At 36.5% G+C, this 24,821-nt stretch overlaps 1 protein-coding gene across 5 annotated transcripts in view; it reads left to right on the plus strand.

Moving 5' to 3' along the window:
- TTC17 (tetratricopeptide repeat domain 17) overlaps positions 1-24,821 on the plus strand; it is a 126,094-nt gene that overhangs the window by 35,822 nt on the left and 65,451 nt on the right. For 4 of the 5 annotated variants that reach the window (XM_004090705.3, XM_030829731.1, XM_003254450.3 and 1 more), the window contains exons 6-16: positions 3,711-3,820; positions 4,356-4,500; positions 4,956-5,095; positions 6,860-7,020; positions 8,419-8,531; positions 10,942-11,088; positions 12,473-12,588; positions 12,745-12,910; positions 14,093-14,170; positions 14,308-14,532; positions 21,495-21,681. In XM_004090705.3, coding sequence (XP_004090753.1) covers positions 3,711-3,820; positions 4,356-4,500; positions 4,956-5,095; positions 6,860-7,020; positions 8,419-8,531; positions 10,942-11,088; positions 12,473-12,588; positions 12,745-12,910; positions 14,093-14,170; positions 14,308-14,532; positions 21,495-21,681 — 1,588 coding nt within the window. Of the gene's footprint in view, positions 1-3,325; positions 3,821-4,355; positions 4,501-4,955; positions 5,096-6,859; positions 7,021-8,418; positions 8,532-10,941; positions 11,089-12,472; positions 12,589-12,744; positions 12,911-14,092; positions 14,171-14,307; positions 14,533-21,494; positions 21,682-24,821 lie in introns of those variants that run through there. The other variant, XM_030829733.1, reaches the window with a different exon arrangement.

Genomic DNA, 24,821 nt, shown 5'->3' on the forward strand with positions numbered 1-24,821 from the left:
AAAGGCTCTGAATCCTGATTGAGGTTAGGTGGTTTTGTCTGCTCAGGCTTCCATAACAAGGTACCACTTTGGACCGTTTCTGCTCAAAACACTTCTGACACCAAATGTATGGAGTTTTTTCTCACACGACTAATTCTCCAGTTCCCCCGACATCAACTAGATGTTCTACAACTCAATACAATTCTGACACTACCTGGAGTTAGCACAGACCCCACAGGTCAAGGACTCTGTCCCACAAGGCTACCTGCACTTCAGATGCCAGTCGCAAGTCAAGGCCACCAGACAAATCAGCTATAAAGTCAGGGTGTTCCCACAGCTGCCTCCCCAAGTTAGAACAGCTCACAGAAGTCAGGAAAGCACTTTACCTACTATTATTGGTTTATTGTAAAGGATGCAATTCAGGAGCAGCCAAAGGCATAAGCCAGGGAATAGGGGGAAGGGCTGCACAGAGCTTCCATGTCCTCTCCAGAACACCACCCTCCTAGAGCCTCAATGTGTTCACCAACCCAGAAGCTGTCAAAACTCTGTTGTTTAAGGGTTTCTATGGAGGTTTCACTATGTAAGCATGATTGACTGAAGTATTGGCCACGAGTGATGAACTCAATCTCTACTCCCTCTCCCCTCCCCGAAGGACAGTGGGAGGATGGGATTCTGAAAGATCTAACCCTCTGATCATGCCTTGGCTTTTCTGTGACCAGCATCTGTCCTGAAGCTATCTGGGGGCCACCTGCCTCTAGTCATCCCATTAGCATATGAAAGACACACATTACTCCTGTGATTGATTCTTCAAGTTTTAGGTTTGTGTGTCAGGAACTAGGGACAAAGACCAAATATATTTGTTCATACCACATACCAGGTGGCTTAAATTTATTTCTCATAGTCTGGAGGCTGGGAAGTCTAAGATCAAGGTCCCAATGATTTGGTTCCTGGTGAGGGCTCTCTTCCTGCCTTGCATATGGCTGCCTTCTCTCCGTGTCCTCACATGGCCTCATCTGTGTGCATGCTTGAAGACAGAGAGAGATCTGTCTCTTCCACTTCTTATAAGGACACTTATAGGAAGAAACCAAATTTGGGCCCCAATCCTTATGACCTCATTTAGCCTTTATCCACTCCTCACAGGCCTGATAACACTTGAACATACGAACTTTGAGGAGACATAGACTTTCAGTCCATAACAGGTGGCATGCAGCCAAATTCAGGCCAATATTGCTGGAGCTTGGTGAGCAAGAGGAAGGATGATAAGGAATGAAGCCAGAGAAGTAGGCCAGTGCCAGATTATGTAAGGGTCTGAAATCCAGGGTAAGGATTTTGGATTTTATTCCAAGTGTGCTGAGAAGTTGGAGCAGAGAAGCAATGTATTGCAATTAATAGTTTAAAAGATCACTTTGATTGCTATATGAAGAAGTTATTGAAGGGGCCATAACTGGAAATAGACCTGTTAGAAAGCTGTTGCAGTAGTTCAAGAGAGAGATGAAGGTGGTTTGGACTAGCAATTGTTAGTAGTGGAAATGAGAGAACTTGAACTATTCAGGAGATATTTAGGAGTTTAGAAGCTGATGAGTTAGATGTGGGGATTGAGGGCAAAAGAGGAATCAAGGAAAACTTAAATTTTTGACTTGAACAACTTGAAGGAGGAGAGGGTTGGGGTGGGAGAAGAGAAAATAAGAGTTCTGTTTGGGCCATGTTAAATTTGAAATACCTATATGAGTTTGGAATTTCAGGGAAAGTTAGAATTGGGCACATAGAGATTAATTATTAAATAATGAATGTCTGAAGCCATGCATCTGGGGAAGAGTGAAGTTTGAGAAGAAGCCAGTCTGACTCCTGGGCGCTTCCCACATGTGGTTATCAAGCAGAGGGGGAAAGCCAGCAAAAAAGACCAGAAAGGGTATCCTGCAAAATGTGGTGTCCTCTAAGAGTCAATGGCAGAAAGTGGCCAAAGGAAGGAGGGAGTAATTCACAGTAACATTAGAACATTTATAGATTTGGGGGAGAGTTTATGAGAACTACAGAAAGATATTTCTTTAAATATATATTTTTATCTTACCTCCAGTATGCTATGATATATATTTAACTTATCATGATCTTTTCAGTAGTTCATGTAGAACTTTTTTTTTTTTTTTTTTTTTTGAGATCGAGTCTCACTCTGTCGCCCAGGCTGGAGTGCAGTGGCGCAATCTCAGCTCACTGCAAGCTCCGTCTCCTGAGTTCACACTGTTCTCCTGCCTCAGCCTCCAAAGTAACTGGGACTACAGGCACCCGCCACCACGCCCGGCTAATTTTTTGTATTTTTAGTGGAGATGGGGTTTCACCATGTTAGCCAGGATAGTCTCGATCTCCTGACCTCGTGATCTGCCTCCCTAGGCCTCCCAAAGTGCTGGGATTACAGGCATGAGCCACCGCGCCCGGCCTCATGTAGAACTTTTAATTGAACTTTTTGTCCCAGTTTACACTATAATGTGAAAATAAAAGATGAAAATCAAAATCAAAGCATTTGTTGATTTGAAAAACAACTTTCTCAAAAGGCCATCAAAAAGAAAACTGAAACCTCGGCCACAAGTCAGTTGTGAAGAATGTACTGTCCTTTAACCAGCTTCAAGTAGAAGTTCATAGTTGATCTGCTCATAGTGCTAAAATCTGTAATTGCATCACTCAAAAATCACATACTTTCCTTGAAGATAGAATACTTAAGGATGAATAATGCAGGATTGTACTTATTGTAGTCTTAAAAAACTACATTTAACTAAATTTAAACTATTTTTAACTACATTAAAATAACTTAAAAATAATTGGTCCTTGTGAAAGATTCAGACTGAAAATCTATAAAAGAAAGTAAAATTAATAATTTCAAAACTGGTTTGTAATATATTCCTTTGGAGTTTGATTTTTACACAGCTTTATAGTTAAAACTTAATTATTCCCCATAGTATACGTTTTTAATAGTAGAATTGTGGGAGTCAAAGAGTAAATGTAATATACATTAATATTTATGTTAATGTAATATACATTACATTTTTAAAGCTTTTTACATACATGTCAAATTGTCCCCCAGAAATGCTATAGTAACTTAGCATTTCTATAGTTTAATATCTAAAGTTAATAATATTCAGTAAGTATTGGCATTCTTTTTAGTCTTTGCCACTTTGTAAAAGGAAAACTTATATCTTTTAAATTTCTATTTCTTTGTGAAGTTACACATTTTACATACTTCTTAGCTGTTTGTTCATGTTTTTGGCCCTTTTTCCTCTTTTTTTTGTCTTTATGTTTAGAGTAAGCCTGTTTGTGCCTTCACTCAGATATTACATAAATAGAAAAAATTCTAAAATGTTCATTTCAGGAATTTCATGTTAGAGCTATTTCTAAGTAGATGAGGTCTTCTGACTTAACTTCGGAAGTCCTGAAATAGAGCTCAACAAGTTGTGGTCAGTTGCTGGGATTTTTCTTATTTCCCTCTTGGAATAAGCTGGAGTTGGATGGTCTCTGTATGAAGATCACACCCTAGTGCGCGTGCTGAGCTGATGATGAGAGTGCTCTTTCGACAGGTATAGTTTCTTTGCACTGTGTCCTGTTCTTTATCATTGCTTATCATTCAGTCTGGCTCTTCTTCATCTTGATTTCAGAAGAGCCAGAATATTAAAGGTGCTCCTTTTGAGTATTCTAAGTTAAACTGTCTTGAGTTGTGTTTGTAATTTTACTTTTTTAATCTCTAGAACACTTCCTCATGGGTACTGTATAACATGGCTTCATTTTACTGGAGAATTAAGAATGAGCCATATCAGGTAGTAGAATGTGCCATGCGAGCACTTCACTTCTCTTCCAGGTAAGATTCCTCCTCTTCTGGACCTGATTTTCTACAATCCTCAGGACTGTTAAAGAAACAATACATAAGAAAGCACTAAGAAGCAACATTGCATTATATACTTTTCTCCATCCCTGTTCAAAGAAATAAGTCCCACCACAAAAAAAAAAAAAAAAAAAAAAATCACAGATGTCAAAAAGTTCAAAGTGATAATTGTGTAATATACTTTCCATTTCCATTAAGGAAAAAATATGTAGATGCCCTGTGATTCACATGATACTTGAATGGAATTATCATAAACTAAGTTTAACTTTTCTTAAAGCAAATATAAGCCCTAAATAAATTGTAAAATCATACAGTGTCTGCAATACCTTATTTTAGTGACAAAATTTGTAGCTATCAGATTAAGAACCATCAATAATTTAAAAATGAAACACTATGATTATCTTATTTTCTCCATCTATATCTTAGTTTCCTAAGCACAAGTAACTTTGAATGTCATTTTTCCTTGTCAAGTGGTTCTACATAATCATGGAATATGTGCTGCTTTCCTTAGGCACAATAAAGACATTGCCCTGGTCAACCTGGCAAACGTTCTACACAGAGCACACTTCTCTGCTGATGCTGCTGTGGTGGTCCATGCAGCTCTGGATGACAGTGACTTCTTCACCAGCTATTACACTTTGGGGAATATATATGCAGTAAGTACTACTCTTTGTTTCATGTTTCATGAGTCATGCTAGTTGCCACTTTCTTTTTTTTTTTTTTTTCCTCCCCCCTCAGTAGAACGTTACTTTTTTCCATTCCTTTTTTGGTCTGAACAATGGAAATGAAATTAGGAGGAAGAAAAATCCTCAACACAGTAATGTAATTATTCTAGCCTCTTGCCAAAAAAAAATAATAATAATTAAATTGGAATTTTAAACTTCTACAGGGTACACCTTTTAAGGTTAGCAATACCTTCCAACTAAACCATCCTATAGTATGTCTTAATATTGTAGGGATCTGGTCACTGATGAAAATAATGGTCACTGTAGAGTAAGATGTAGGTGTGAATTCAAATCATTAGAGGATTTGGACAGATGCAACCAGGCCATGGCTAACATTTTTTTTCCCGTGTGTGTGTGTATGTGTATGTTTGTTTTTGTCTCTTCAGATGCTTGGGGAATATAACCACTCAGTGCTCTGTTATGACCATGCTTTGCAGGCCAGACCTGGGTTTGAGCAAGCTATAAAGAGGAAGCATGCTGTCCTATGTCAGCAAAAACTGGAGCAGAAATTGGAGGCTCAACATAGGTAATTGAGAGGAAGAATTTCACTCAAGCACTAGCACTATCGAACCTTAGGTTAAATCTGTGTAGAGGCTATCAGTGTTAATTTGGTAATTGGAATTAAGAAAGAAACCTCTTCACTACTGCAAGTCCTGTCCTTTTTCTGTAAGTCCTGGTGGTATAGCACAATTCAGTGGTTGTGTAGAGGAATATCTTTAATTGTATGGATTCCTGCAACTAGAGAATATTTGTAGTAAAAGCTGTCATTTAAATCTTTATAATTTTGACCATTGATTACTTTTATGAAGTCAGTTGGGGTGGGGAGACTGGGATACTTAGTAACTTTGTTGACTACATTTTTATTTCCGTAGAATATACTGCGTTTGAGTAAAATCACTTACATGTGCAATAGTTGATCTTTCTTCTCTTGGAGAGAGGTGTGGCTCCTAGGGTTGGGCTATTGTTAAGGTAGTTAAGTGGCATTGAGAGACATTATTTGGCCCACGTTTTAATCATGATTGTGTGTTAGGTTGTACAGCAATGGAATTCTGTTGTATTTGATCCTTGAGGTATAATAAGTTAAAAAACGTTTCCTTCAATCAGTAGGGCTACTTAAGAAACTTCACGTTAACTCAGAAGTGAATTTTTCATATCTCAGAATTAGCTGTAATATTTGAGTTTACTTTGGTTAGTAGAGAATTAAACAGAGATTTAGAACTCATTAAACTTTTGTATTTACTTATTTTCCAGTCTTTTTAAGGCATAATGTGGTAGGAAGTAGAAAGGATGACAGCTTGCTTATTCATAACTGGTTTCTGTTATACCTGGCTGAGCTTTTTCCAGTATCATGCTCTTAATAATTGAGCTGGCTTTATCTTTACACAATCTGTATAGCTCCTAAAATCTCTATATGTTACAATGTGTAATAGGCAGTATGGGTTTTCTGATTAAATGTAATCAGGCAGTTGATTTACTGAAATCAGGTGATGAAGCAGATTCCTTTCGAAACATAGTTTCTGTAGTTTTTCCTGGCCTGTAACCAATAAACTAGAGTATGAAAGCAAAGTACTGTGACCCCTAACTCTTTGTCTTTAAGCAGAATCTAGGGAAAGAGTGAAAAGCAGGAAAGGATTCTAGAAAGACTTTGAATGTTGATGGAACTAATGCAAATTTTCTAGAGAGAAATAGAGTTGTTAAATACGTAAACTTGTATATTGTCATGTATTTTTTTTATGGCACCTGAAAAATGCAGCATACCATTTGATGTCATGATAGTTGTATTGCCAGGTGTCATGGCTGATGCCTGTAATCCCAGTTATTCTGGAGACTGAGGCAGGGTGGAGGGGAGGAATCACTTGATGCCAGGAGTTCAAATCTAGCCTGGGCAACATAGCAAGACCCAGTTTCTAAAACTAAATTAGCCAGGCATGGTGGCGTGTGCCTGTAGTCCCAGCTACTCCTCAGGAGGCTGAGGCAAGAGGACCCCTGAGCCCGGGAGTTGAGCCCAAGAGTACAAGGCTGCAGTGAGCTACAATCAGGCCTCTCCATCCAGCCATGCCAACAGAGCAAGACCCCATTTCTTTTTTTAAAAAGTTGTATTTAAAGGAAGAATTTCACGTTTATCTTTTTGCCCTATTATTCTTGAACTGGTGGTACAGGGTTGTATGTTAAATAAAAGGAAAACACACAGTAATTGTTGCTGAGAACCAGAAAAATCTATGCGTTTAAGTGGTTTTAAAATTTATGATTTTATAGCTCTAACTTTTTCCTGGTATTAAAAAATGTTAAGATCTCTCCAGCGAACACTGAATGAGTTAAAAGAGTATCAAAAGCAGCATGACCACTACCTGAGACAGCAGGAAATCCTAGAAAAACATAAACTGATTCAGGAGGAACAAATCTTAAGAAATATCATTCATGAGACTCAGATGGCAAAAGAGGCACAATTAGGTAAGTAGTGACTCCAAGTAATTGAAGACAGGTTAGGAAATTCACTTCTAGCATGCTTTACTATCATAACTTTCTTGTAGCCTTAAAGCAGTGTGAAGTTGTGTTTATGACTTCCCTACATCTTGAAAGCATGATTCATCACTGTGGGTATACCAGGAGCCCTGGGGAGCTGGTTTGGTCTGCTTTGCTTTTTTCAAATTTACATTTTGAAATAAAAAACAAGTCTTGTAGATCCTAGAAGTCTTAACAGTTATCTGCCTTCTGTGTTCAACATCAGTTTTTTTTCCTACTTTAATATGCATATCAGTCTCCTGGAGATCTTGTTGAAACGCAGATTATGATTCAGTAGGTCTGAATTGAGGCCTGAGTGTCTGCCGTCCTAATAAGCTCCCAGGTGATGCCTGTTGCCACGGGTCTAAAAACTCTGAACTATGGGTAATAAGGCCTTACACTAAGTGAATACAAGCCAGACCCACCCTACAAACAACCCATCCATACTCCTTTTTTTCTTGCTGTCTTAAAAATGGTATTTTAGAAGTAAAATTTTAGACTGGAATTCTTAACCTGGGTCGATGGATTAGTTTCAGGGGGTTCTGAAATCCTCTCCAAAATTATATGTAGAATTCTGTATGTGTCCAATTTTATTTTTCTGGGAAGAGGGTATATAGCTTTTATTAAAATCTCTTAAGCATCTGTGATCCATAAAAATAGAACCACTGGTTTATAGGAACTTGGGTTGGCATGAGAACAATGATTTGGTTGTATCTAGAATGTTTTGTTTCTAATGACAAGGGAGCAGATCTGACAACTCAATACCAGAGAATAAATTAATAGAATCTCTTAATTATACCCTTCTCCCTTGATAAGTATGTTGGTCAAGAAAGCCTCTTAACCTTTGGCACTTAGCTGTGACCATTTATAGTTTATTTTACAATTCCCTTAACAAGTTTTCTTTGCTATTATGAGTGTAAAGAGTATGCCCAGTCTTTGGAATTACTTACTGCCCAGTATATTGAAATGCAACCAGAGCTTTTATATATGCATTTGAAACAAAATTATGAAGTATGTAAAGCAAATTCTCTCCAGAAAGATGGCCAAAGTCTCTTAAAACGATGTGATCAATAGATTTTACAATCCTAGACTATAATTGCTGAAAGATACCTCAGTAATCATCTAGTGGAGTCCCTTTGTTTTTATAGGCGGAAAAACCGCGACTTCTTAGAATGATTTAATTTGATTAACCATTAATGAATATTTCTCGATATAAGTACGTCCTATATAAGTAGGCTGCTAGGCTCTGAGGGATACAGGGTTGATACTAAATGACCTAGTCTAAGAAAATCACATTGGCATTGTTGACCTTGCCCATCATTTGTGTAATTTCCTTTCTTATTCCAGGAAATCATCAGATATGCCGACTGGTCAACCAGCAGCATAGTTTACATTGCCAGTGGGACCAGCCTGTACGCTATCATCGTGGAGATATCTTTGAAAATGTGGACTATGTTCAGGTCTTTTTCTTGGTCCAATCTAATTCTTATAAACGTTTGCTTTATAAATATTTTTTAAAACTTTTGTTTTTCCCCTTGATTCTTTGTATATTTGATCTATAAAATTTGTGATTATCATTTAGATCTTTAAGATTTTGAGGCTGGGCACAGTGGCTTACGCCTGTAATCTCAGCACTTAGGGAGGCAGAGGCAGATGGATCACGAGCCCAGGAGTTGAAGACCAGCCTGGGTAACATGGTGAAACCCCATCTCTACAAAAACATATATAAATTGGCCAGGCATGGTGGCATGCACCTGTAGTCCCAGCTACTCGGGAGGCTGAGGCAGGAGAGAATCATCTGAGCTCTGGAGGTCAAAGCTGTAGTGAACCCAGATCATGCCATTGCACTCCAGCCTGGGCAACAGAGCAAGACTGTGTCTCAAAAAAAAAAAAAAAAGAGCGAGAGAGAGATTTTGATTATCTGTTATGTTGTTATGTTCATGAAGTCAGATTTTATAGGGAGTACTCAGTAACTCCGTGGATGCTTTCTGTTTCCCAAAGTACCATCTAAATATTTATATGCACATGCATTTGATTCTTTTCTCCTTTACCATGGGAGCTAGAATTGGGCTATTATTATTATTGAACTCAAAGCTTTCATCTCCCCACTTTCCCTATTAGAGTAAGACCTATTTAAAATTTGAGAGCAACCATGCTATTTGTTTCCTGAAGTAATCAGTCCAATTATATTGCCTCAACCAATACCACCAACAAAATGCTCATTATCAACAGAAAATCTTTATTAAGCACACTGCTAGGTGTGTACTTTCTCTCACTTTCTGTGAGACACATATACACATATATGTACACTCACACATACATGTATACAATCCTAATCTATCTAGTTGGGAGGAACTAACACATATAATGATACCAAATAGTATATAATTGATGTTGAATAAGTGATACAGACAGCTAGTACAGCCAGAATTCTGAGCATAAAAAAAAAAGATTCAAACACTGAAACTTTTTGAGCACTGACATCATGCTCAAAAGAAGTGTTCATTGGAGCATTTTGTATTTCACATTTTTTGATTGGGATGCTTAACAGGTAAGTGTAATAAAATATTCCAAAATCCAAAAAAATCTCAAATCTGAAATACTCCTGATCAAGCATTTCAGAAAACTGATACTCAACCTGTATTAGAAATAAAACAACATTTATTCTATCTTAGAGAAAACTCATCATGTCTAATTGTAGATATAGAAATTTCCAGCAATAACTAATTAAGGTAACTAAGAGATTAGGAGAGCATCTATAGGAGGACAAACCACAAAAACTTAGAACTCTTTAATCTGGAAAAATCCAGACTGCCTTGGGAAAAAATAAGAGACAAAAATTAAGAAGCCATTTAAAAGGGGAAATAGTGATAGGGACCAAAAGCTTCCTGTGAGTATTGTAAACCAGCTCCCAGCAATATCTCACGTTTGGTTTCCAAGGGAAAAAATAAAGAAGACCAGATTCATACCCTCTGGGATTATAGCTCTTTATCTTAAAACCAAGCATTTTAAAGGGAAGAAGGGGGATGTTTAGAAATGAAATAGATTGAAACCCAATGTACCTTTTGGACTTTTTGATGGTCTCAAGACAGATCATTTGAAGGAGTGTAGCTTCCAATAGTCTATATTCATAAAATTGTATCACCACTATATAGTGAAAGAATCCATTCCTATTCATAAAGACCTACAGCTACAAATTCATCATATTCATTCCTTTTTCTTATGTCTTTCCTACCCCATCCCATCCCCAGTCCCATTCTCATTATCTAGCAAGGTTTCAGAAATACACAAGCATCTTTGTAAGTATATCCAACATTGTTCCACCTTGCTTTGAAGGAAGGCTGTATATGTTTGTGTTCTCTCATCTTGTAGGTTACCCTTTCACCCCCAAAACTTTTCTTTGTAATTGATTGCACAACAGACTGTAATCCTTAAGTGATAGTTATAGAACCCTTAAGAATACTTTCTTAAGTTCCCTCGCCTCTACCCACACATGGCACACTGATTTTAGAGTGGTGAGCATTTTAGTGTAGGAAGAAAAGGGGAATAATGAACCAGATTTTACAATTAGCTAATTATTAACCTAAAGATACTAAATCATAAAAATGAAGCAAAGGGACAGGAAAACGACCTATGCCGATTTTCTCATACTCCAATGGCAAAGTTATTGTAAGTTGTTAACCATGTATTATCCATGAAAGAATATCATTGGGGCGTAGCTCTTAAAAGATCCAATTGCTTTATTACTGAGCTACTTTCTGATTTTCTACTAATTTTGAATATTCACTCGCTTTTTTGGTGTGAGTTAAATTATAGTCACAACTCCTTTTCCACTTTCAATTTGATTGAACTTTTTGTTTCATTTTCTAGTTTGGTGAGGATTCATCAACCTCCAGTATGATGTCTGTGAACTTTGATGTTCAATCAAATCAGAGTGATATCAGTGATTCGGTCAAGTCTTCTCCCGTAGCCCATTCTATTCTCTGGATTTGGGGCAGGGACTCTGATGCGTATAGGGTAAGTTAATAGAGGATGACGAAGCAGTTTCTCAAACTGGCAAGATCCATTAAAGCAGTGGCCCTCAACCTCACTGATTAATATGGCCTCTATGACTGTTGAGATTAGTTCAGCAAATGTGTAGTACATTTCTATTAAATGGAAGCCATTCTGCTAGGTAGTGAATGAGTAAAATGCAATTTCTGCCTTGAGTTTTTCCCAATCAAGTAGAGCAGATAGACACCCTGATTTCAATTTAAAGCTTTATCCTCTGAGTATTATTACCAACCTTAACAGGTTTCTAAACTTGACCCAAGTGTATGTTTTTATATACTTTGCTTAATTGGCATTCTTTTATTGAACTCCCACCTGTGTGCCAGGCTAATGCTAGCAGTATAATAGATAAGCCCCCTTGCTCTTCTGGAGCCTACATTCTGGTAGATGATACAGACAATAAACAAGTTAGTGCATGTGTCTTTCTAGACTAGCTAAGAAAGAATTGTAGGTTAGCTGAGGCGGATACCAAGGTGTGAGGACAGAGACTATGTGCTTTTTATTCACTGTTAAATTTTCAGAATTTAATCAAGGGTTTAACAGAATTAAACAGCCACTTAGATTTAATTATATTTAATATAAATCCCTCAAAGTTTGATAGCTTGAAGATTTAAGTTTAGTAAGCCTCTGGTACATCTTATTTATATTTAGAGAAAATTAACGTTTTACAAATCATAAAACAATTGTTAAACTTTGGCATTGGCAAAGAAAAGACCTTAGTTCAGGGAAAAATAGTGTTCAATGCCAGGTTTTATAGGCTTATGTATGCTTTCAGGTACAAGTCATAAGCTCCACCTCAAGTTAACTTAAACACAAAGAAAATGTGCCTGTTACTACAGGAAGTCCAGAAATAGGATAAACTTCAGGTTTGGTTGATTCAGTGGCCCAGTGATGTCATCAGTGACCCATTTCTTCTTTTTCTTTCTTTTTTTTTTTTTCTTCACTCTGCCATCCACAGTATTGGTTTCATCCAAAAACTTGGTTTTTTTCATGGTCATAAGATGACAGCCAGCAGCAACTGGAACAACAAGATTTTTTGTTCATATGTAACATAAGAGCCTAAGACTTGCTTCTCTTTCCGAAAAGCCCCAAGCAAGCCTCTTCTTGTGTCTCACTGGCTCAACTGGCTTATACCCGCCCAACCCTGAACCAGTCTGTGGTAAAGCAGGTAGAATTACTGACTTAGATTAATAATCTGCAGTAGCAGGAATATTATAGAGTCTACCATAATCTTAAGATATTATGGTTTTGTTCAATTATTGTAGTATATTTATATCATTTTAAAAGTTTATTTAGCATACTGAAATATTGAATCCAAAGAAATTTATGAGAAATTTTGTTTCTTTATCAGGACAAACAGCATATTCTATGGCCTAAAAGAGCAGATTGTACAGAAAGCTACCCTAGAGTCCCTGTTGGTGGGGAATTGCCAACTTATTTTCTGCCTCCGGAAAACAAAGGACTCAGGCAAGTGCAGATGGATTTGGCAAAGCACCTGATTCTGCATGATTGTCATCTAGCAGTTCTTTGAGAGCACCAGCCTTGGACTTGAAAGGTTAAGTCTTTATCTTGAAGTCACCCAAACTTTGAAAATATGAATCTTGTTCCTTTTTCTTGTGCCAGGATCCACGAACTCAGCAGTGATGATTATTCTACAGAAGAAGAGGCCCAAACCCCTGACTGTTCCATAACTGACTTCAGAAAAAGCCACACTCTGTCCTACTTAGTCAAAGAATTAGAGGTTCGCATGGATCTGAAAGCCAAAATGCCAGATGACCATGCACGAAAAGTAAGGCTCACTTAGGCTGGTATTTGTTGCCGTCCATTCTGGGTGACTTCAGAAGCCTCTTAAATGGAACAAAAAAATTGATAGAAGGTAGCTGTTGAGCTTTAAGTGTATAAAATGGAAGGATAGAGTTAAAGAATTGGTGAAATGATGGCAAAGTCCGTCATGCTATTAAAGGAGTGCCAGAGAGTTCCTCGGGGCTGCTATACACAGATCACCTAAACACTATTCCTCTAACTCAGAGCACTTCAAAGATGAGTAGCACAGAACTCTGTTATCTAATGGAGTTGGTGTATTGCAGGCCATTGCAACCACTGAAAGTTAGCTTTGCATCCTCCAGGCCTCCAGAAGTTTATATAAATTGAAAGCTTGAAGAATCTCTTTCTCTGGCCTTATCAACCCTGCTGTGACCTTATATGAGATCCCTAGGAATTTATATTAGTTTGATAACAACTCTGCAAACATTAGAAGTTCAATTATGCTCTTTTCCTAAATTCCTATTAATATATAACTACGAGTGTTTTATTACTATAGATTACCATATTAGATATCATTCCATAGATAAAAATGAAAAAAAATTACCTTTTTAGCAATCACAGACCATCACAACCACCTTTTTTTTTTTTTAAGTTAATTTCAAAACTATAGGCACTTACTACTACTTATATTCAACAGACATTTCCTTAGGCAAAAAACATTATGTGCCAGACATTGTTTTGGATGCTAGGAATACAAAGATAAACAGACCATGATCTGTGCCTTAGAGTTGTTTACAGTTATATAAATGCTACAGAAACATGAAGTAGAATAATTGAGGATCTGGTATTTTCCAGCAAGGAAAGACAGTAGATTTTTATTATATCAGATATTGCATGCTGTTGTCTTTTGAATAATTTCTTCTTGGGTTCTGAACACTTAGGCTGACTTTAATGGGGTATGGTAGGTTACTTTAATGTGTAGGGGTATATATGTCTTTTTAACTTTTTAGTTAAACTATTACATACATGTGTGCAGGTCAACACCTGTTGGTATGTGAATGAATTTATGTCATATATATGATTATAAATATTTGTTCAAATTAGCTGTTCGTGAGGAGCTCAAGAAAAGACTGCCATCTATAGAAATTCTTTTCAAATGTCTTCCCTGTTATTTTCAATTGAGTCAGTCTTCCTTTTGATGTTTCAGATTTTGCTTTCCCGTATTAATAACTATACTATCCCAGAAGAAGAAATTGGGTCTTTCTTATTTCATGCTATTAATAAGGTGAGTCATTTACTTTAGACATCTAAAACTTAAATGCTTCTTAATTATAACTAAAAGTTAAAATGCACATATTAAAAATCTTATTTAGAACAAGTACTGTATTCTTGTACTAACTGAAGTATTTTTGGATTTTTCAGCCAAATGCTCCTGTCTGGCTCATACTCAATGAAGCTGGACTATACTGGAGAGCAGTAGGAAATAGCACTTTTGCTATTGCCTGTCTTCAGAGGGCTTTGAATTTAGCTCCACTTCAATACCAAGATGTTCCTCTTGTCAACTTGGCCAACCTTTTGATTCATTACGGCCTTCATCTTGATGCCACTAAGCTGCTACTTCAAGCTTTGGCCATCAATAGCTCTGAGGTGAGGTTTTAGGGGTTTTCATAGTTCCGTATACTATGTAGGGTAACTCAAATTTAGATTACAATTTGTATTTTTCTAGGGAAAGCATAAAAAGTGTCATGTTTTGTCTTTTACAGCAGCATTTGCATTATTTCAAGAGAGTGAAAAAGCTTTTGTTTTATTTTGATGTGTTCTTCTTTAAATTTTGAGTGAAATTTATAATTACACAGTTAAGTTTTCGTTGGAAACTTACATTTAAATAAGAATAACATAGCTGTAAAAATATACTGCCGCTTTTTTATGTCAGTCTGAAACATCTGGTTTGTATTTTATCCTACTCATCACAGCATGCACACTGCTTAATATTACACTGTTTCGCAACTTTAATTTATAGAAATATTTATACCATTCAAGCCAGAAGACAGTTCAAAGGTGGTTTTTGATAAGAATAAATAGATACATTGATTTTCATGCCCCAAACCTCTCACATGCAGCTTATGGAGTTACATCGGTGCTTTGTAGTTCATGGTTTTGAAGATACAACTTTTGTTTTTCATATTTTAATGTCTCTGATATCAGGATGTATGTTATAATTGCTGTCATTTTAGGTTTCATGAAATTCAGTTATAATAAATATACAATTACATTGATTTTATACCTAATGTCTAAATGTTTATAGGTTTTATATCCAAATAAACCTTCAGAAGGGATGTGCATGAATGGTTGAGGTTTATTTATGGTATCTGAAAACTGATTTTTTAAGGATGAGAAGAAAGTATTGCCTGTTTTCTTTTGAAATAAACAAATTCACAACTGGATTTTAAGCAGAAGTTTACAATCTCAATATTATGTAACAGGTCACATTGCCAGAGAAGTACATCAAATATTTATCTAGTGCTTACTGTGTACCAGGTGCTGGTACAGTGGGAACAGATGGGATAAAGTGGGCAATGGAAAGCGCAATGCAGCCGTATTCCCTTGAAACTTTTCATGATTCCCTTTTTACTGTTTTCAGCCAAGGGACTTAAGTAGTATTCTTCTGAAGAAAAAAGACCTCCTTTAGTGGTCTTTTGATATTTTAAAATCATACTAAAATTTTAGTTGTTAAATACCATGGTGCTACAAGAAGAATAAAAAGATAAATTAATGGATCAGGGTGGGTACCCCAAAAATATACCTTTTTTTTTTTTTTCGAGATAGGGTCTTGCTCTGTTGCCCAGGCTGGAGTGCAGTGGCATGGTCATGGCTCACTGCGGCCTCCACCTCCTAGGCTCAAGTAGTGCACCCACCTCAGCCTTCCTAGTAGCTGGGACTACAGGCTTGCACCACCACGTATGGCTGAATTTTGTATTTTTTTGTAGAGATGGGGTTTCACCATGTTGCCAAGGCTGGTCTTGAACACCCGAGCTCAAGCAATCCTCCCATCTCAGCCTCCAAAAATGATGGGATTACAGGCATGTGCCACCACACCCGGCCCCAAAAATGTTCCTTAATCAGCACCCTCTTCCCAACTTTTGGAAATTCTTCTTTATAAGCATGTCTTCTATACAAATATTTCATAATGTTTCAACTCTACTGTACAGGTGATATCTAAAAACTTTATTCCTACCTAATTTTAAAGCCATCAATTTAAATGGTTGTATAAAGGACCAATGAATTGATATGCCACAATCTATTTTTCTGTTGTTGCATATTTAGGTTGCTAACAGTACTTAGCTATTATCAATGATGGTTTTCTGCAAAGGCCTTAAAGATTGTTAGCAGTGGAATTACTAAGTCAATAAGAGAATGAATATTTTGATGGCTCTGGCACAAAAATACCAAACAACCCACTAAAATGTTTGGGCCAGTATATATTGCCATGAACAAGGTCTAAAAATATTAATTCCACCTGTGTCTTTGTTAGAATTGAACAACTGAAATAACTGCCAATTTTTTGATTGTTTACTAGAGCCAGGCACGATCCTAAGCATCTTACATGTAATAACTAATTTAATCCTCACAACAACCCTGTGAGATGGAATTTCCCCTTTAATAGATGAGGAAACTCTTAAGAGTTAAGTGTACAGAATAAGGGATTTATGGGAAGTCACAGAGCTTGGTTTTGAACTCAGGGAGATTGGCCACAGAGCAAATACTGTAGTCGTGTTATACTACCTCCAAATTAACATTTATAAAACAAGTTTGCTTGCTTAAAAATACCACTTCTGTGTTGTAACGTAAAGTTTTATCTTGTGGTTGTTTTTCTTTTTTTTTCTTTTTTCTTTCCTTTTTTTTTTTTTTGAAACAAAATCTTGCTCTGTCACCCAGGCGGGAGTGCAGTGACACGATCTTAGCTCACTGCAACCTTCGCCACCCAGGTTCAAGCTCTTCTCGTGCCTCAGACTCAGGAGTAGTTGGGATTTCAGGAGCATACCACCATGCCCGGCTAATTTTTGTACTTTTAGTAGAAACAGGGTTGTATTTTAGTAGAAACATGTTGGCCAGGCTGGTCTCAAACTCCTGACCTCAAGTGATCTGCCCACCTTGACCTCTCAAAGTGCTGGGATTACAGGTGTGAGCCCTTAAGCCCAACCTTGTAATTGTATTTTTAAAGTAAAAGTTTGTATATACATTTTGTTCATTTTAGAATTTTGTTTTTTAAATTTTGTGCAAACCCTTTGTATGATAAACTCTTTAACTCCATCTCTCATGTGTTAAAAATATTTTCCCTCTTTGCCTTTTTATCTTAGCATTTAAAAATTGCCCTTAAGTTTGCCAGTATTTTCAATGTTGATTTCTATTGTTAGATTCAAGTGTTCTCACGAAACTGTTTTTGTTTTCTATGGCTTAATCTTTGAATAGTTGATTCTCAAATATATAAAGATCTTTTCCTGTGATGTCTCCTGGATATTTTATAGTTTTAGGCTTTACAGTTAGGTCTATGATTCATTTCAAGTTAAATTTTCTTTGTAGTGCGAGGTAGGGATCAAAGTTCATATTTACACGGATATCCAGTTGTTCAGCTTCATATCTTGAGAAGACTGCCCTTTTCCTGTTGAATTACCTGTCACCTTTGCCCTGAACTCCAGACTCCTTTATTCAACAGCTTACTCGACATTTCCACTTAAATGTCTAAAGGGCACTCCAGAACTAAAGGCCAAAACCAAACTCCTTAACACCGTTCCAAATTTATTCTTCCCAGTCTTCCTCATTTCAGGAAATAATAAAGCTATCTTTCCAGTAGCTCAGACCAAAAACTTAGGGGCTTCCTTCATACCTTTCTCCTATTCTCAGGGAAAATTCAGTCCACTAGCTAACCTTGTTAATTCTGTTTTCAAAATACACCTCAGATTTTACTACTTATCATTGCTTCTACTACTTTCCCATCCAAACCATAATCATTTTTGTCTGGATTATTTTAATAGCCTCTAAACCGGTTTCTCTGCTTCTGCCATTGTCCCCCAGTCTGTTCTCATACAGCAAAAGTGAAATCCTTATAAAAAGTCAAATGTTGTTATTTGTTGGCTCAAAATCCCTGCAGTGGCTTTCCATAGAACTCACAGGAAAATACAAGTTAGTAATGATGTAGAAGGTCCTACATGACCTTGTTACTTTTCTGACCTTATCTCTGTCAAGTCATTCCTTAGCACATTCTATTCTAGCTTCACTTGCCTCCTTGTAGTTCCTTGAACATACTAAGCATGCCCCTACCTCAGGTCTTTTGCATTTTCTATCCTCTCTGGTTGGAGTCCTTCATCCCACCAATATTCTTCATTGCTTGCTCCACCTCCTTGAAGTCTTATGAATACTAACTTCTCAGTAAGTCCCTCTCATACTACTCTATTTTAAATGGTGCACTCCCCCGCCCCCACAATCTAGTGCTACCTCTATTTCTTCCTTCTATATTTTTCTCCATCCCATTTTACTCACTGGCATCCCCACACTAGACTGTAAGGTCTATGAAGGCAGCAGTTATCTTTCTTCTTTTCTACTATATCCTCAATGTTCAAAACTATGCCTGCAACATCGTAAACACTCAGTACTTATTTTTTGGTTCAAGGGATGAAAGAAAGTTCAACTTTTTTTCCAAAATGCCAACCAGTTTATCTCAATGCAGGATATTTTTACAGCTATCATTTTGTCATAGGGATAATTATAACACTTTGTTTCCTTATGCAAAATATAAAGATGCATTTGAAGTCTAAGTATGGGATTTAATTTTGTATCTGGGTGTGAACTACTAAGTAATAGTTTGAATGTAATCTGAGCTGCTTAGGTTAGACTTCCTTAATCTAGAATATTTTTTATCCTCTGGCTTGGTTACAGTGAGACATTTCTGATGATCTAACAGCCCCAGTCAAAAGCAGGTAATTGGATAAATCATAAGCATTGTTTTACATAGGGATATATTGTACAGTTTGAAAATAAAACACTCTTAGATCTTTTTAACTATTTTTAATAAAATAAAACATATGGTTTGCACACAAGCAAATATAAAAACATTATAGATGTATTTCAGTTAAAATGACCTTAACTGAATACTTTGGGCTGCTTATGAAAACAAAGTCTCAGCAAACAATTGGAAAATAGCATACAAAGTACACTGTTTACAGTAGCATCAAGAAAACATCCGATCTGGTGTGGTGGCTCACACCTGTGATCTCAGCACTTTGAGAGGCTTCGGGGGGAGGATCGCTTGAGCCTAGGAGCTCAGTACCAGCCTGGGCAACACAATGAGATCCACTCTCTACAAAAAAAGTCGGAAAAATTAGCCGTGTGTGGTGGTATGCACCTGTACTCCTAGCTACTTGGGAGGCTGAGGTGGGAGGATCTCTTGAGCTCAGGAGTTCCAGACCAGCCTGGGCAACAGAATGAGACCTTGTCTCTAAAAAAGGAAATAAATAAAACATCAGATTTCTAAGAATAAACCTAAAGGAAGATATACAATATTTATATACTGCTTACAAGATATCACTAAGAGAAAGAAGACATAAATACAGGTTGAGCATCCTAAATTCAAAAATCTGAAATCCCAAACATTCCAAAATCCAAAACTTTTTGAGCACCAACCTGACACTCAAGGGAAATGCTCATTGGAGCATTTTGGATTTTGGATTTTCAGATGTGGGATGTACAGCCAGTAAATATAATACAATATTCAAAGATGTTGAAAAATCTGAAATCCAAAACATTTCTGGTTCCAGGCATTTTGGATAAGGGATACTCAACTTGTAAAGGGAGATATACATCATGTTCACACATTGAGAGAGTCAATATTGTTCAGATGTAAGATCTCTGCAAATCAATTTATAGATTCAATTCAATCTCAAATACCTAGTAATTGCATATATGTGTTTGTGTTTTGATAAGTTGATTCTAAAATCTACATAGAACTGGACCTAGAATAGACAGACAGACAGACACACCCCCACACACACACACACAAATGGGGGCAGGGTGATGGGGAGGAACAGGGTTGGAAGGCTTTTATTACCAGATTTTGAGATTTACTATAATTAAATGAGTATGGTATTGGTACAAAGATACTCAAACATATCAATGGAACATAATAGGGAATTTAGAAGTAGACCACCATGAATATGGCCACTGATGTATGACAAAGGTATACCTGTAGTTCAGTGAGGAAAAAACATTTTGGTTTTTCAGTAAGTTAGTGCTAGAGTAATTGGATGATATCCTTATGGAGAAAGATAAGAACTTTGACTTCTGCCTCACACCATACACAGGATTAATTTGAAGTGGATCATGTACCGAAATAGGAAAGATAAAACAATAAAGCTTCTTCATGAAGACAGAGGAGAAAGTCTTTATGACCTTGCAGTAGGCAAAGATGTCAAAAAGCACTAACTATAAAGGAAAAAAATGATAAGCTGAACTTCATTGAAATTAAGAAATTCTGTTTATCAAAAGATACTATTCAGAGAGTAAAAAACCATAGAGAAGATTTTTGCAACAAATATTTTCAACATAAGACTAATATATAATATAGACAGAGAGCTCCTTCAAGGCATTAAGGGCAATCTAATTCTTTTAGATAGAGTAAAGAACAGGCACTTCAGAAATGAGGATATCCAAATGGCCAATAGGCACCTGAAAAAAAAAAAAACCCTCAACATTATTACTCATCATGGAAATGCAAATGAAAACCACAGTTAGACACCACTGCAGCTCACTAAAATAGCTAAAATTCAAAAGACTGACAATACAGAGTCTCTGAATTCTCACACTTGCTGGTAGGAGTGTAAATTTGTGCATCCATTTGGAAAACTATTTGGTTGTATCTGCTAAAACTAAATATACATCTACCTTACAACCTGTACTAAGTATGTACTCAAAGAAAATGAGGACAATATGCCTATCAAGACATTTACAAGAATATTCATAGTAACTTTATTCATAATAGACAGAAAGTAGAAATAGCCCAACTGCCAATCGGATGAACAAGCTGTGGTATATTCTTATGTTGGAACATTACACATCAACTTAAAAAACAATGAGCTACTGATGTACACAGAAGCATGAATGAATTTTAGATTGAGTGAAGGAAGCTGCAAAAGGACACATATTACATGCACTCATAGGAGAACATGCAGTTGGATTTCATTCACCTGAAGTTCAAGAACTATGATGACAGAAGTCACAACATCACAACAATGGTTACTTCTGGGGTTGGATTGCCCAAGGGAACCTCCTGGAGTACTGAAAACATTTTAGTATCTTGAGCAGTGTGGTGGTTACAGGGATATACACATATATAGTTTATATTACATACTTTATATATTTTTTATCTTAGCAAAAAAAGTAAACACGTTTACATGTATTATACAGTTTAGAATTGGCTGGTATGAATAAAATGGACAGTTAGCAATAACGTCTATGGGGTAACCTAAAAAGAGCCAAAAGCTATATACTGTAAACGTTTTGTAACTCCCAGAAAATATTAGTTCCTTAACATTTTGCCGATTTTTTTTTCTTTTCAGCCTCTGACCTTTTTGAGCCTGGGAAATGCTTACCTTGCTCTGAAGAATATCAGTGGGGCACTTGAGGCCTTTAGACAGGCCTTGAAATTAACCACCAAATGCCCAGAGTGTGAAAACAGCCTGAAGTTGATCCGCTGTATGCAGTTTTATCCTTTTCTGTACAACATCACTTCTTCTGTCTGCAGTGGTAAGCAGCTTTTAAATGCTGACAAACTAATGAGCTCAGCCACAGTTCCTCTTCTGATTGAAAGAACACAGAAAATGATTTTCTCTATTTTACCCAGGGATTTTAGATAACCAGTATAATTCCAGATGCATAGGGAAAGATGTTAATTCCTTACTTACTATAGATGTCTTAGGGTATTAAGGCTTAATTCTTTCTTAGAACTCTGGTTAAGAAAGGCTGACTAAAATACGTGGTATATTCAACTGGGATGGATAGGCTTTGAGATTTTTTTCCTCCCTCCAAAATCTCCGGTGTTTTATAATAACTGACATTCCTAGTAAAGTACGTTTTTCCTGTCCATGAAGTCAAAGTATACAGTTTGAATTGAAGCAGTTCTTCTATATACTCAGTCACTGAAATACAGCTCCCTGTCTTTCACTGAAGGTGATTCAGACCTTTACTCTACCTTTAAAATAGTGACCCGACATTAAGTGGCATATTTTTCCCTTCTTCCACTCTGTCCCACAGCATATATATGGGCATATATGCCTGTGTATAGGTGTGTCCACCTGGGTAAAGCTAACGTCTAAAGCTGTTGCACTTTCATTAGTAGAACCTTCTTTCTAAGAATCACATGGTATTTGGTTCTCTGTTTAACCTTCACTATAAGAAAAAATAAAATCATGAATTTTAACTCTCTGCCTTGAATTGGGATGGGTACAGTTTACATATGTATGGATCCTCAGTATCTAGCCATTGTAGAGTGCACAGTGGGTGCTTTGTTAATATTCAAATTAGATTGTATTTAATCAGATGGGTATTAGTTCAGCTCCTTCACTTTTGATATTTAAAAACAAAGAAAATCCTGACGTCCACCTATTTATGTGACTTGTCTAAAAGACATCAATAATTATTGGTAGATTTGGGACCAGAAAGTGGTTTTGTTGATTCACTATACCAGACTGCCTTACAATTTTAATAGAATGACAGACAGTAAGTAGTGCTTGCCTTTTAAATATCATAGCACAATTATTTACTGAAGAAACCAAGAATCTCCCAGCAATATACCTCCGTAGCTCAGTTGTGGATCAGTGTTGAGCACAATCTGAATTAAAGTTCTTTTATGAATGCCAAAGGCCCAAAACAGTATAGCAAGGCAATAGAGTGGAGTGGCTAGCACTAGAATCTTACAGATTCATGTTTGAGCTACAGTTCTACCATTACTTTCTTTTTTATTTTTAAATTTTTTATATTTATGGATACATAATAGTTGCATTGTTCTTACCATATAGTAGATACTGGCTAAAAGTAAGCCATTAGAAATTCATAGTGAATACAAGGTGCTCAGAACTTTAAAGGTGCAAATTGTGAATTTTTATCTTCTTAATCCTGGAAGATATGCTGTGGTCTTTTTTTGTTTGTTTTTCATTCTACTGCATCTTCTTGCAACACTGTGGTCTTTTAAATGTTGTGGGTTACCTAAGAACAGCCTTATAAAAAGGATTTTACTTTTTCAATGAGCTTTTTATATTAATAGAATCTCTTTTCTTGATTTACTATCATCTCCCTCAACTCTATTGAAATTTATTTCTGTTTTTGAGAAGCATTTTGTCACTGTATACATGTAGTGACCCTTTTCTAAAAAGTCTTCTCCTTAGCATTAATTTCACATGTTTTTATTTAGTATTTCAGTTTCTTGAAATGTATTCTTAGTTCATGTCACTCATGTCAAAAGAGGGAATACAGTTGTCTTGAATTTTTTCCCCAGAATGTAACCTCAACTGGTCCAGGAAACTAGTAACTTGGAACAGATCTTTCTCAGAGTTGTGGTATCTGATAGTCCAGAGAATTCAAAGAATATTATTGTGTCCAATATAATAACAATAAAAGAAAATAATTTGACATGGAAAAACAATTTTTTTTAATAATAGTTCTTTCAGAGGGAGCTCATCAATAAAAAATATTTAGCGCCTTTTACATTGTAATTAATGAATTTACTAAATTTAGTTAGAATGTCTGCTCAAACTCACTAAGGCCACCAGAAGAAGTTACTTAATCCTGGAATATATCCTGTGGTCTTCTTGTTTTAAAAATTCTACTGCATCTTCTCAGAATGCTGTGATCTTTCAAATGTCATAGTTTACCTAAGAACAGCTGATAGTCTATTACTGCTGGTAGACTTAAAATCATTCTGATATGAATTAGAAAAGAATCCAACATTTGCTAACACCTAAATAAATACTGTTACTTCCTAATGGATGTGTATGCTATAGCATTTTCTAGGTTTAAAAGTTCATTAGTAGTAGTGAAACAATTTCAATATTGTGTTTTTCTTTGACAATGATTTTGAGTTACTTATTTTCAGAGTAATCCCATTCATTCGTAGTTACTTTGCTGAGTTGTAGCTTTGAGAAGCTAAAACTTGAAAGAAGCCAAACACCTTTATAGAAACCAGGAACTTATGTTTGAAATCTAAACAGTTGCATCTATTCCAGTTATCTCTGAGCTTTGCTAAATAATTGATTAAAAAAAAAAGAAAAAAACCTCTGAAGGATGTTAAGGATTTCTTTACCTTTAGTGAAATCATGATTCTGTTTGCTGTTTCCTTTTTCATGTTTGCAATATTGAAGTAAGTTTTATAAGTTATCTTGTCTGACATCTGTTTTAAGTATTTATTATGACAATACAGAGGTTTCAAGAGAGTGACAAGGCTTATGATTCTTTTTCCATGTAATAGTCACGGAATTTATGAAATTGTTGGCCGGGTCACAAGATTCGTGATAATTGTTGGCCAGGCATGGTGGCTCATGCCTGTAATCCCAGCACTTTGGGAGGCCAAGGTGAGTGGATCACCTGAGGTCAGGAGTTCAAGACCAACATGGTAAAACCCCGTCTCTACTAAAAATACAAAAATTAGCCAGGTGTGATAGCAGGCGCCTGTAATCCCAGCTACTCGGGAGGCTGAGGCAGCAGAATCAGCCTTGAAGTTCAGGCTTGAACCCAGGAGGCGGAGGTTGCAGTGAGCTGAGATTGTGCCACTGCATGATCCAGCCTGAGTGACAGAGCGAGACTCCGTCTCAAAAAAGAAAAATAAATAATTATTTTTACAGCAACTATAATATAGTAGAATGTCTTAAATAGTATGACCTGGTGGTAAAAGG

Source organism: Nomascus leucogenys, chromosome 15, assembly GCF_006542625.1.
Source record: "Nomascus leucogenys isolate Asia chromosome 15, Asia_NLE_v1, whole genome shotgun sequence".
Classification (NCBI taxonomy): domain Eukaryota; kingdom Metazoa; phylum Chordata; class Mammalia; order Primates; family Hylobatidae; genus Nomascus; species Nomascus leucogenys.